This window comes from Homarus americanus, unplaced genomic scaffold, assembly GCF_018991925.1.
Source record: "Homarus americanus isolate GMGI-L3 unplaced genomic scaffold, GMGI_Hamer_2.0 scaffold23617, whole genome shotgun sequence".
NCBI lineage: Eukaryota > Metazoa > Arthropoda > Malacostraca > Decapoda > Nephropidae > Homarus > Homarus americanus.
Window position 1 is genome coordinate 6902434 of NW_024720711.1, and position 14962 is coordinate 6917395.

Sequence of the window (14962 nt, forward strand, 5' to 3'; positions counted from 1 at the left end):
CGAATAATTTTAGTAAGTCTGCCCAGTGCTCGTCCAGTCGTCTCATAGAAAGCTGAACCAAACTTAAAGCTTAATGGTGGGGGGTCTGGGAGGGGGGGGGGGTCTGGGGGGAAGAAGGGGTGAGGTAAGGGAGGGCAAGGAGTGGGAGGGAGTCAGTGGGGGTGGAAGGAGAGGGGGCAGTGAGGATGAGGGAGAGGGAGGAGGAGGGGACGGTGAGGGAGAGGGAGGGAGGGTATGGGGAGGGTGGGTGAGGGGAGGAGGGTAAGAGGATGGGTTTATGAGGGGAGTAAGGAAGTGAGGGTGAGAGGGGAAGGAGGGGAAGTAAGGGGAGGAATAGTAAGTGGTTGAAGTGTGAGGAAAGGTGAAGGGGAGAGGAGAGAGGGAGAATAAGAGAGGGAGAAAGATAGAAAAAGGGGGAAGAGGGAGATAGAGAGAAGGAGAAAGGGAGAAGAGAACAGAGAGAGAGAGAGAGAGAGAGAGAGAGAGAGAGAGAGAGAGAGAGAGAGAGAGAGAGAGAGAGAGAGAGAAGCAAAAATTAAAGAAAGAAGAAGGAGGATTAGGAGGAGGAGAGATAAACAGCACTAAAAGAATAACAGATAAAGAGGACAAGGAGACAAATTTAATAAGAAATGAAGAATAAGAGGAAGAGGAGATAAGAGCTGTAAGTAAATGGGTAAGAAACACAATAAGAGAATAAAGAGAGGAATAGGAAGGAAACAAAAATAAGACAATTAACAGATAACACAAACGAAAATACTTGATAAACAAAGCAACAGAAAGTGTAGTGATGATAATGTAGGAGAATAAGAGAAGTAGACGGAATAAAGGGTGTAAAAAACAGATAAGGAGGGATAAAGGAAGGAGGAAGGGATAATGAGGAAGAGGAGATGAATTAAAGCAAGGGGTGTCAAAGAGAGAGGGATAAGGGAGAGTAAGGGAGAGTAAAGGGAGGGTGTGGAGGGAGTATAATGACGAGTGGGTGTCACGCCAAGCACTAATTATCCGGGACTAATGGTGGACTAGAAGAAGAAGAAGAAGAAGGAAGAAGAAGAAGGAAGAAGAAGAAGAAAGAAGAAGAAGAAGGAAGGAAAAGAAAGAAGAAGAAGAAGAAGATGAAGAAGAAGAAGAAGAAGATGAAGAAGATGAAGAAGAAGAAGAAGAAGAAGAAGAAGAAGAAGAAGAAGAAGAAGAAGAAGAAGAAGAAGACAACAGCAACAACAAAACGAAAGAGGAAGAGAAGAGCGTGGGTGGAGATGACAGAGAAACAGCGAGAGACAGGAAGAAGAATGTCAGTGTCCAAGAGAATAAAAAAACAACAACAGGAAGTAATTTAGAGAGGAAGAAAGAAGGAAGGAAGAAAGGAGGCATGACAAACTTAAGGAGGAGGAGGAGGAGAAATAGAGGAAAGGGAGAAAAAGAGACATAAAGAGGGGGAATAGAGAGAAGGAAGACTAAAGAGAATTGAGAAAATGAACAAAGCAAAGAGAGAGAGAGAGAGAGAGAGAGAGAGAGAGAGAGAGAGAGAGAGAGAGAGAGAGAGAGAGAGCATTACTGGTGAAGCTAAGAAATAAATAATGGTCGACTGTAAATACTCACTCACTCACTCACTCCCACGCACTCACTCACTCACTCACTCCCACGCACTAATCACCCTTCGTGGAAATGCAGGGACCAATCAGGAAGCAAGGAAAGAGGCCAAAGGAACCATCAAGATCACCTCTTCTCACCTCCCCCGCACCTCCTCCTCCTCCTCTCCCTCCTCCTCCTCCTCTCCCTTCCTTCTCTCCTCCTCCTCCTCCTCTTACTTTGACGAATGGTATTTCCTCCCCACTCTAGACTACTTCATTAGTGCCTTTGTTGAGAGTTATCACGTTTATACTACTATGATACGGGCTATTGGTCAGCTGATGCCCTCCCCCCACCTCCTCATCCCCCACTCCCCACAAGGAAAACATAAACAAACTCCCTCCTCCTTCCTTCCCTCCCTCCCTCCCTTTTTCCCCTTCTCCTCCTTCCTTCATCCCATCTCCCCCATCAATACCTTTCCCCACTTCCCCATTCACCATCCAACCCCATCACTCCTACGCCCACCACCAAACCACATTACTACAACCCTACTAACTACCACATCTACCTAATCCACCCACAACTACGCCCACCACCCAATTATATCACTCACCCACCCACCCATCACTCCACCCACTTCCCCGCCTACGCCGTCCCTATGTGATAATCAGTTATGATCAAGTTGAACGTTCACAAATCACCCAACAGGAAATTGAGAACTCTTTTGCGTTTCAGTGTTGGAGGCGGCAGCGTTAGCCACCTTTGTTTGGCCAACTTCCGCCCCATAAGCTTCGGAGTCATGCTCGGCCGACCCCCCTTCCCTCCCTCCTTCCTACCCTCCCTCCTACCTCCCTCCCAGCTGCTACCACTCTCCCCCTCCGTCCTTCCCTTCCATGCCTCGTTGGGGGTCAACTCTAACTCTACGCCCAACGCTAATCCACACATACATACAACCTCACCAAACAACGCCCACACGACCCCATCAAATACGCCCACACGACCCCACGACCCCACCAAACAAGCCCACACTACCCCACCTAACACGCCACCCACGCAACCCCACCAAACATGCCCACACGACCCCACCAAACACGCCCACGCTTAATTAATGGGAGACAGTAAGAAAGAAGAGAAAACAAAAACACGAAAATGACGGTAAAACAGACAGAAGAGACGGAAATAAAACAACACCTTTAATGAAACAAAAAAGCATCAATGAAGACAATAAATTAAAAATATAACAGATGAAGAAAAAAGACAAACTTATAAAAAAAAAACGAAGAATAAGAAAAACAGAAAAAAAAACTGACACCGTTATCAAAACAAGAAGGAAAACACCAATAAAAATAACAAAGTAAAAATAAAAGATGAAAAAAAAAAAACACGAGACAACTATCAAAAAAAACCCCCCACAAATAAACCAACAAAATAATAAAACTGAAGAAAACCAGACATTCTTATCAAAACAAAAAGGAGAAGAAGGAGAAGGAGGAGAAGCAGCAGTCAAGGAAATTACTGAAGCAAAATGAACCTAAGAAAATAAAATAAAAACACACAACTCCCTCGAAGGTAAACAGCGAATTATCACGAGTAAAGACAATTAATTCACCAGTAACATTGAACAGAACCCACCAGAGATAGTCTAAGTTGATCGAGGCTACAGGATGTACAGTATGTATAATGTATGCATGAGGCTCTAGTTGATCAGTGGAGGAGGGCTGCTGGGAGGGGCTGGGAGGGGCTGGTGATGTGAGGATCGGGTGGGTGGGGTGTGGGAGGGCTGGAGGCTGGTTGGTGATGTGAGGATCGGTGGGTGGGTGGGGCTAGTGGGAGCTGGGAGGGCTGGTGATGTGAGGATCGGTGGGTGGGGTGGGGGCTAGTGGGGCTGGGAGGGCTGGTGATGTGAGGATCGGGCGGGTGGGGGCTAGTGGGGGCTGGGGGGGGTGATGTGAGGATCGGTGGGTGGGGTGGTGGGGCTGGGAGGGTTGGTGATGTGAGGATCGGTGGGTGGGGTGGGGGGCTGGTGGGGGCGGGGCTGGCTGTGGGGGCTGGGAGGGGTTGGTGATGTGAGGATCGGGTGGGTGGGGTGGGGGGGCTAGTGGGGGCTGGGATGGAGGACCACTTCACTCCGGCTGGTCACTCTTAACTACGTTACTTTGGTTGGTTACTTACTCTAATCACGTCACGCTGGTTGGTCACTTATTCTATAACATTACGCTGATCGGTCACTCAACGAGACAATTAGCTGGACACTCAACGCGACACTGGCCGGTGACTCTAACACCATACTCACCGGTCACTCAACGTCACTCTGCCTAATCTATTCAGTAACGTCACACTTGCCGGACACCCTATAAGTGTCACACTGGCTGGAAACTCACACTGGCCGGTCACTCTATACCTGTCTGTGTTTGATCGTGTAATCCCAGGTAGTGGATAATGTACTGACGGGGCTGAGATCTCCGCCAGCAGTGCCCAGCCGTAGCCACCGTCACCGCCACTGTCAGGAAGGCACAATGGCCACACATTTCAACAGGACTTTTAATCTGTTTATCGAAGCGGCTTAAGGTTGATGTTCTCATTATCTGGAAGTTCAGGTTAAATCGATCTATTCTTAAAGGTTCCCCCGGTTAAACTTTGGAGCAGGGCGGGGCGGGGCGGGGCGGGGCGGGGTGGGGCGGGATGGGGAGTCGTAGTATAAAACATCAGTGATCAAAACATCGTCAGGATCATACATTAGGACGCAAGGAGTCACAATACATCACACAGTTACATCTACCACCATCACCACCTACCACCATCACCACCTACCACCATCACCACCCACCACCACCACCACCTACCACCATCACCACACACGTTTGTACCTACTTCCTCTCTTCAGATGACCACCTTCACTACCCTAACTACCAGCATCATGACCATCACAAAAGTAGTCCTTATACAACGGATTACTAAAGGCTAAAATGCATCCCATAACAGGAGTGAAGGGTAACACATTATTGCCGCGAGGAGACACCCGTGAGGATAGGAAGAAGAAGAAGGAGGAGGAGGAGGAACACGGAACCCTTGGTAGCTCTCGTAGGGTCGGTAAGCTCAGCAATTATTAGCTCATTATTGCTCGTATGTAAATGAGTCGAGCATGCCACTAAAGACTGTTACGGTCGGGTTAATAATACGATGATGTATGGCGGTCATTACGGCTACGGCAAGAAGGTTATAATTAGTAAAACAACAAAAATATAGGAAAAAATGGGGAGAAGTATTAAGCCTTTTACACAAACTCGGGACAACTGCTTATAACGACGCCATTGATGTTGCTTTAAAAGTGGTGCTGTAAAAAGCTGGCGAGACGCTCCAACGTATACTTCGTCACGTATCGGTTCATTTGTATGTAAACACTGAGGGGTTCATTCATTAACCCTAATTATACTGTGCGTTCGTAATTGGACGAAAGTTGATGGCCAACATCTTCTTATATTTAGATTAGTAGAGTCTTTATTTTCTTTTTCTAACGATGAAGTTGACTGAAGAATCGTTGAGGCGTTCCTTACCCAGCCTCCCAAAACATAGTTAAGAGAGCGAGCGTAAATAACCAACCAGACGATTAAAAATGTAGGAAAAAAAATGAAGAGCAACAGTGAGTATTGTTCAGAAGAGGTCGGTTAAACCAACAACACCGAGCTAGACTCATCATCCTCATCCTCTCTGTGACCGACGCCAGCATAACCATTAATAGCGGGAAATTCAAATCAGATTACGAGATCGAACAACGACTCGTTAATTGGCAAGAGAGAGAAGCCTTTGATGACGCGCGAAAACCAGACTAATCGAGTCATTGGTCAACGACACACTACATACTCGGAGTGAATGGCGCTCTCTCAGCTTCACCCTGCCCGACCCTCTTTTTTTTTTCTGGTTCCGTGTTATGGTCCCCAGCGAGCGAGCCTCTCACTAAATGCTGACGTGCTTAGATTTTTATTACAGTTATTTTGTACCTACGTGCTTATATCCTCTCTTTTAAGGTCGTGTAGGACGTAAGAATACCCATATAATCACTTAATATCTATACGTGATAACCCATTTATGTATTTTCCCCGGGGAGGTAATGAAGGGATGATCGTCGATGGCTGTCTACGTTCGCTATTATAAACACGTTTTAATACACTTCTTTATGTCTGTGAGTTCATTTCCTTTCTCTGTATGGTAATAAGTCAACCGGATCGCAGGCTGGTTCATGTAAAGTACCAGAGGGACTTGTATAAACTATTCCCGTGCTCTATTTTGCATAGTTGTTTGTGTTGCATCAAGTATTGCAAGAGTTCGTAAGCTACATCTGGTGTGGCGTCGACCCTCGTAAACCATAGAGGTGAATGGTGCCGGTAACCACAACCTTATAATTATGAAATTTGTTATGTGTACCTCAAGACATGAGTGATGCCACCACCGCCCTGTAAACCAACACCCCAGCTCTCACGTTGTCTCAAGATTCCTAGGTTGAGCTTGTCACTTAAATCAAGATGTGGGAACAAATCTAATTAAATACTCCTATATTCTAAAGCTACAATACTGCGCTCAAATTGGTGGGAAAGTTACATTTAAGACTCTACTGTAACTAGGTAAGTTCCCCTGTTCATACTTAGGGAGAAAAAATTACTTACGATTTAAGAATCTTTGAGAATGAGGACCAGGAGCGTCATTTGGTCCTCAACCTCCCTCACGAGTAAGGACTGACCCAATAGAAAACGAGTCCGGATGAACGGAGACTCAACCGCTTTCAGTATATTACCCGCGGACGTCGCCAAAACACAGGAAAATGTCTCCAGAATTTTCCCTGAATTTTAGATGAGAGTCAGAGGTCTACACACACACACACACACACACACACACACACACATATATATATATATATATATATATATATATATATATATATATATATATATATATATATATATATATATATATATATATATATATATATATATATATCGAAGAACTTCCTAGTCATTAATAAACGTGTCTTGGGAGACTTTACACGAGATTATATTGCATTTGTTTGATGGTATATAGGATCAAAGGGCATTGACAGACAGCGCTTCACAATCAGGTTAATGAAACAGTGGTATTTTGAAGCCTTGCTGACAGTCCCGACTCCTTAAATTGCAACATTCATTACATGTCATGCAACTTTGGCTCTAATCTGTCTTTGTCATAAGGTTGGACTTGCATGCATGTTCAACCGGCCGGGTGAAAATTGCAAACGATGATTTATTTCAGTGATTTTCACAAAGTTTACGACGTGATGTGGTCCTGCATTGTAGCTCTGAATATTCATACAAGCGGCCCATAAGTCCCTTCTTTTTACATAATTGGTCTAGCGCTGCCACACCAAGAGGAGGCGGCCATGTTGTTTGTATTTACCTCCACCAGCTTGTACTCCGCCATTATCACCCTCGTCATTATCATCATCATCATCATCATCCATTATAAGAAAAGTGATCGAAGCAAACGGAGAAAACAAATGAAGACAGAATATAACACGGAGGAAGTGCCGGGTTGCCTCTCTCTCCAACACTGTCAACAACCTCAGTATTTCCTCGTGGTTTAATCTTCTTATATTTAACCTAAAACTTCCCTAAAACAACAATAAACACTTGGGTAATGTGACGTACATCAATATAAAACCTTCGGCACTACATGACACAAGGAATAAGAAAAAGGAAGAAGAGTAGGAAGAAGGAGGAGGAGGAGGAGGAGGAGGAGGAGGAGGAGAAAACCCGGATTAAAAAAGTAGGTGGAACATGGCAACGCGAGGGCTGGTGAGCGGAGTATGTTAATGTAACTTATTTTCCTCCTGCCCTGTAATTTGGGTCATCTGGCCAAGTTCTGGATTGGACAAATGAGTCGACCAAGTTGCAATGACGTGGAAATCCTGCAACAAGCAAGTCTTTAACTCTGAGTTTTTATGTCCGTCTCTTTCTTTATGTCTCGTATACTGTGGGCATTACTGTCTGTGTCTGTTTGTTGACACTCCCTTCTTCTTCCGTTACCTCAAATTTATTCATTATCGCTCGCGTCATTTCCACTCTGTGTGAGGTTGTATTCGGGGTGGTAAAGTCGTCATTCTGAATCGTTTATTATACAAGTACAGGCTGAGTGGTGACACTTATTCTCCTCACCTCTCTCTATGGCTATTCAGGAGCTATTACCTACCCGAGCTATGGCTGCTGAAGTATGTCTATAGGATCAATGTTATTTCTTGGGTAAAATCCTACAAGGAGTTCTACGATCCTTAATGTGCGTGTTCCTCTACCGGTAGCTGTATGTTGGAAGGTTCCCACTTGTCCCCGCCACCCTCACAAAAATCCGTATATAAGCTCTCAAATGACCACTATAAACCCATGCCCAGATTGTTCAGTAAGTCTAAAACAACGACAAAATGCCCATCCCTAGCCTCCCCCCCCCCCTAAGGACTTCCATACAGAGAGTTTAAAGAATCACCAATTCCCCCTTGTCTCAACCCACTCCGTTCTGAGTCATTAATAACCATAAATGATAGCCCGGAACACGACCTAAAACCACCTACTCCGTGTAAGGAATTCGGATGACGTTTCGGAGGTCAAAATTTCCGCCCATTTATTCAAAGCTTGCAGTCTCAAATGCCTTGTAAATACTAAGGAGAATCTCCCTTCTTCAAACTTACCACCATCAAACAACAATGCTTCCTGACTGTTACACCTCAGTTAAATATATATCCTCACCTCCATACTTTCAATAAACGTCAAAGGATTCTTTTCAGTACTCACCTTTCTTGGGGATGAGGGACTTGAGGAGGAAGACGGCGTTGTCGTCGGTAGCCCAGGCGTGCATCTTGCGGTAAGAATCTCGCCCTTTCTCGGTCAGTTTGTCCCAACACTTAGGCTTGGACAGGAGCTCAGACACGGTGCCCTGCGGGTACACCAAACACCACCATTCACGCCACAGAATGTTGACAACGAGGAGCTACAGAATGAAGACTTAGAAATAAAGTCAAACAAAATATGTTAAACTGTGTCGAGAAAACGTTAGAAAAAGAAATAGTTTAGGGGAGGACGAGGAAAACAGAATATTAAGGAAGAATAGATGGATGCAAAAGACATATAGAAGAAAGGGAGTAATCCTGGGATATAATGGATTAAGAAAGACGAACAAAAAGTTAGGTAGAAAGAGAGAGGATGGACAGATGGTTGGGTAGAGAGAGAGAAAGGGAGAGGATGAATAGGAGGTTGGTTAGAGAGGGAAAAAGATGACACTGGAAAGTTTGGTGGTGAAAGTACACGAAACGGAGCACCACGAACGAGAAGGAAAAGCAGTCACTTGAAATAATACAAGATAAAAATAAATACCCAAACAACTAACTTGGTGACCCGGAGGCCAGTAGAGTTTGTAATAATATAAATGCAAATAAATAATAATAACACAGATCTCCCTAACAATAGCTAACTAAAGGCCCAACATTACATGGAAGTTCACTAGGTCTTCGTGAATCAGTATCCGAGTTTTATAATTACGAATAATGACTCTGATAAGTTCGAATCACCTGACGATTCATTCCCTCCGTCTCCATGGTTTATTTCACATGAGGTTTAACCATCCTAGCACTAAATCTAACCTAACCTAACCCTAACCCACCAGGTAGAGTTAAGGTGGTTAATATTTTAGGTAAAATAACCAGGGGATTCGAAAATGACTTCTGGGAGACAAAAATAACCAAATTTTATAAGATTCTTATCAAAACTTATTCCACAAAACACACTCGTGAATAAAAACCTAATATACAAAAAGCCCTCACTTATAAGCACTAAAAGAACACATCTCACATAACTCACTTGTGAAAGCCCAAGAACGTATTTTGCAAACAGTCTCTGGCCGATGTTGTGAATGGAGAGGAGTTCCCGTACTCGTCGGGCCAGGTTGAGTGTGTCTAAGTTCTGCTGACAAAACTTCTCCATGTTGAACCTGTGGGGAGAGACACGACCTGGGGTGAACTGGGATGAAGTAAGGGGGGGGGGGAGCTTGGGTGAGCTGTGGGGAGGTGACGGAGAGCTGGGATGAGTTGTGTGGAGGTGGAGTGAGATGAGGGAGGTGGTGTGGATTTGGGGTGAGGTGGGGTGGGGTAGGGTGTGGTGGGGTGAGGACGGCGGAGGGGCACGATTGACTTCTCATAGTGTTACTTTGTGATCATAATTCTTAAGTAAATGGTAAACGCCTTTTAAGTATATGGTGAACCACTAACTAGATAGTGGATAGACTAATGTGAGGTACAGTACATTAAGGAGTACTGTAAGTGTACATAGGCAGCCATGCAAACACTAATCCGAAAACACACACACACACACACACACACACCCACCTCAGTATCTCCTGCAGCCGGGCCTCCATGGGGTCGCCCTTGGGAATGAGTGACTCTCCAGTAATCCGGTCTTCGAACTTGAAGGCCAGGGAGGGGATCTCCTCCTTGAAGGGTGAGCGGTCGTCCCTGGACTGGAAGGGACTCTTGGTCTCGTGGGGGAAGCCATTGACGAGGGAGGAAGGACTCTTCATGCTGACGTCACCGAGGGGAGAGTCCCTGGAGTCCGAGCGCTCGACCTGACCTCCTCCGCTGTCGGGGGACATCTGACCTGTGGCAACAACCGAGTCATCTTACAACCTGACCTTAAACAACATCGCTGGCACGAGCACTCACCAGCGCCTGACGTTTACCTCCAACTAGCAATGAAGATTTTATGAAAGGTAAGCCCCAGACACGTTCTCCCGTACAGTGACGTTATAGTTCTTAAGATCAAGTAACCACAATTATAATCTTCAACAGTGATGAGTTTATGTCTGACCCAAATATAATAATTATGACTTTATCAAACTAACATGTTGGAGGAATATGTTTAGTGTTAAAAATTATGGTTAATATATAGGACTAACCCGCCAGGGCTGCAAAGCGCCGATGCGGCTGTATCATCTCACGTCCAGAAAATGCCTCAAATTTCACCATATCATAGTAATTTCTTTCTGTTTAATATACCGGGGAAGTTAGGTAAGGTTAGGTAGGTTTGTTTGGTTTGGTTGGTTAGGTTGTCTTCATAGCCACAAATGTTAAGTACCGTTTATTTTAAAAATATACATTTTTTAACATATTTCACAAACTACAACAGTGTCCACTATAATATAACAATGAAATTCCGGCGTTTTTATGATTGTTTTCAATCAATTTCGCTCGCGGGTTAGTCCTATATAATTACCAAAATTATTATTATTATCATCATGACAGGTGTAAGAGGTGCAACTAACCTGAGTTGAGGTGATGGCGTTCTTGTGCTGACCTCTCCAGGGAGCGTCGCCACTCCTCCCCCAAGAGGTGGTGAAGAGGAGTGCCTGGCGGGGGGTGCGGTGCCAGGGGCTGAAGGGGGGAGGCCATAGGGGGAGGTGCGAGAGGGGGTGGAAGGTGTGGCCTCAGCGGAGGGTGGAGGTGCGCGTGGCCCATCGGAGGCAGTGGACCTGTAAGGAAGGTGTGTGCAGGTCATTACCACCTGTGTGTTATGTGGTTGGTGTGTCCCTCTGTGTCATCACCACCATGGTAATCACTCCATAACACACTCCTCCCTCAGTATCAGGAAGGTATGATGACCACTGTATACTCCCTCCCTCTTCCTTACACCCGACACATCCACTAATACATAATACAGTATATAAATGTAATATCTATATATCTATTTATCATGTCAATATAATTTCAGAGAGAGAGAGAGAGAGAGAGAGAGAGAGAGAGAGAGAGAGAGAGAGAGAGAGAGAGTAGCTACCAGGCTATAGTCATGCAGGCACTACCAGCGTAAACAACAACAAGAACTTAAAGAGAGTCAACAAGAGTGGAAGATAAACATAACACCAGTAGAATCTTTAATAAAACTAAACCCGCACAGTGAACACGTCCCACCACACAGCACAACCTTTATAAATCAAAGTAAATTCTCTAAGAAAATTACCATCAACATCCTCCCCTCCCTCCTTTCCTCCCTCGCTTAGATATCTTTTAAAACCACTAAAAGCCCCGAGGAAGAAATAAAATAATAAAAGTCGACAGCAGCCTTAATCAACATCGAGAAACAAGTATTAATGCCTCCGGCTACTTACCGTAGACCTCGTGAAACTGCTTACCGAACTCCGAGGTGGATATTTTGAGGTCGTGTTCTGCTTTTGAGCGGTCGGCCAGTAGGCTCTCTAGCGACCGAGGGGGCAGACCGAGACCTTCCGGCCCCATCCTTCCTTCCCGGATGTTCCTGGGGAAGTAAAAACTAATCTTTTAGTTATATTGTCCTTATGTTAGCAGTTACACCTGTAGTATTATAACTCTGTGTGTGTGTGTGTGTGTGTGTGTGTCCTCTGTGCACAATTCTATAAAATAATACACAACATTATTTCTCATAAACAGTTAAAACAATCAACACGTAAACACGATATAGTAAAAGATAAAAATAGTTACACCGTTTATTTCCCCCCAAACACGAACAGCAACCATACGTGTGTCCATCCTTGAAACAGATATACCGGTAATGTAACGTTGGGTGACGATAGCGGTTCCAACATAGCAATTTTTCTCCCCGTGGTTCGCGTCAGTGGGTCGCCCCTTCACCGCCCAGGTGTGTTGGCCGCTGTGGAGGTCCCCCGCAGCGCCTCCAACCCTGTAAACCCCACGCTGCTCTCACTCCCCCCCCCACCTCACCCTCTCTAACACGATATTTTTTTTTCTAATGTGGGGAACCATCTTTCTTACCTCTATCTCTACCTCCCCTCTCTCTCTGTTGCACCCCCCAGGACATCTCTCCCTCCCTCCCTCTCTCTCCCTCTCTCTCTCTGCCTCTCTCTGTCTCTCTCTCCATGGCACTCTACATCATCGTCTTCACATATGGAATACCACCCCCTCCACCTTCAGGACCTTCTATAGCACAGCTCCTAATACCCAGTCTACCACTACCATTTCTTCCGTCCATGGTACCCCTGACCGCTCTCAGTGTCTCCCTCCTTGGTACTACATCTCAGCACCTTCCCGTCTATCTGTGAAACACCTCATTACCTCCTCCAGACTGTGGTACTCCTCCTACCCCCTCCCTCCAACCTCCTCCCAGTATCTGCGGCAAGTTGGGTGTAACAGCAGCGTTCAACACACACGCTCAGACACACACACAGACAAGAGAGCAACCTTACCACCAGCAACTGTCTCTCTCTCTCTCTCTCTACCCCCCCCTCTCTCTCTCTCTCTATCTGTCTCTCTCTCCCTTCTCCAACTACCTTTCTCGACCCGCGGCGGCCACTCGGGAGGTCCTGCTTAATATTCAGCGAGCCGGCCAAGTCCATCAGGAACCCATTGATGCGAGACGCTACTGGTGTTGGGTAAACAGGCCCTTCTACACAATACATCCCGCGAATCATTGTCCTTGATCGGCGTCTAACAAAGGGGGAAATGGAGGCGCTCGTCATGGAGTCGTCCCCGTCTTAAGGGGGTTTAGGTGTCCCTACAAATCGTCGCCTTTAAGGGATATTTTAGGGTTTGTTTTAGCAGATTTTGAGCTGAGTTTTAGGGGGATTTTGTCTTGTTGATGGAGATAGTTTAAGGTGTTGTGTCAGTCTTCGTTAAATTGGATCATTAATTAAGATCACCTGATGATTAGACACTCCAGATTATTTCACCTGAAGACTAATCACCTTACCTTTACCTGGGGTTAAGTAAGGTTAGATTGATTAATCTTCAGATGAAATAAGCTGGGGTGTCTAATCTTCAGGTAATCACTTCATTTCAACAAAACTCTTCTCAGTGACGTAACACTTCCAAGACGCAAACTTCAGAGAAAAATTATTTAAAACAACAATAAATGACAAATCATGATACCTTTAAAAACAAGAATTCTTCACCTGAATGGAGACGATCATTCCAGCTGATTCGAATTAACACCCGTGACTTGCAGGATCCAACTCTTTTGTGGGCATCAATAGGAGGTTTCAGGCCCAGTCTACTTTGACGGAAGCTCACGCCTATAATTTTGCAATCAATAGAGCTCCTATTAGCAATAACTCAACAGCCGTGCATCTGCAGACTCGACCCACGTGGCCTATTGTCCTCTCCGTCTCTCTATTAAGACCTACCAATAATATTCTTCGTTATATAAAATGGTCTTGGATTTGTTGGGGTATTTTTTCACTATTTATAAATTTGTATTGTGGGATTTGGAATTCGTTGACTCTCGCTTATAAAGAGTGGTCGAAAATAAGAGCCCAGATTATAAATGATTATATTTAGAGATTTGGGCATTATTTCGATGAGCCTATTTTTTTGTGTGTGTGTGGGGAGGGGGGGGGGGTAATAATTATGGTCGTGAGAAAATTGAAAATAATCTAGATCAATAGTCTTTAACCTTTGAAGTTGATGAGAAGAAACTCAAATAACATCTATTGACGTTTTCATTATTCATTTACGTTATCCCGAAGGTAAATTTCATAACACGGTGGAATTAATCGGTCGACAATCATATCATTATAACCTTGTCGGAGGAACGAGGTGTAGAGAGAGCAGACAATCAAAACAGTATCTGTCAGGTAGAAGGTATCAATTCCACAGCCCGCAGCGGTGGCCACCTCAATATGCAAATTCACTGTTGAATCCCAGTGTTTGATGGGGACGATTGAACGATAATTTGTGTGTCAACCTGCTGGGTCTTGCTACCTGCATTTTAAACGTTGCATCTTTCTTCTGTCCAATGAGTTTGCACACACTTTTGTTAGCGATGAATTTTAAATGTATATTAGTGTCCTGGTGTGACTTCCCACCTCGGCCAAAAAATAAAAATAAATAAAACAGTGGGGGAAAAAATATATAATTTCTAATGTTTAGTAAAGTCAGGAGATGAACGCCGTAAGGTCAACAACACGAAGAATCCAAACAGGTCGAGATTCCTGTGTAATCAAAACAAACATATAAATCTCCGGAATGTGGCGAAGTTAATGAATAAAGAAGAATAAGAAGAAGAGGAGGAAGAGACGGCAGACAGGAGGAGGAGTGGTTGGCCTCCCCGCAGGTGAAGATGATGACACAAGCGCCAAGGTGGAAGAACAAAGGTAATTATGTAGCCAAGGAACGTCAGGATACATCACAGTAGCTGGCAACCGAGGGGAGGGGGAGAGGGAGGGAGAAGGGAGAGCATTGAGTCACTGTGTTTGCTCTCTACCTGTGGCCACGCTCCGTATACGCCCTTCTCACCCACCCATCCACCCACCCACACACACACACACACACAGATGTACGAACAGTAACTCTTAGTCCCTAACACACACACAGTGAGACACAACTCTTTATATCTCTCACTCTCTC

The 14962-nt window shown here is 45.0% G+C and overlaps 1 protein-coding gene across 1 annotated transcript in view; it reads right to left on the reverse strand.

The window, feature by feature from the left end:
- Positions 1-14962, reverse strand: part of LOC121860834 (homeobox protein cut-like) — a 199268-nt gene that overhangs the window by 133698 nt on the left and 50608 nt on the right. Inside the window, exons 3-8 of the mRNA XM_042358222.1 lie at positions 11734-11879; positions 10894-11100; positions 10528-10614; positions 9962-10229; positions 9438-9567; positions 8376-8517 (exon numbers count right to left, since the gene is read on the reverse strand). Coding sequence (XP_042214156.1) covers positions 8376-8517; positions 9438-9567; positions 9962-10229; positions 10528-10614; positions 10894-11100; positions 11734-11879 — 980 coding nt within the window. The remainder of the gene's footprint in view (positions 1-8375; positions 8518-9437; positions 9568-9961; positions 10230-10527; positions 10615-10893; positions 11101-11733; positions 11880-14962) is intronic.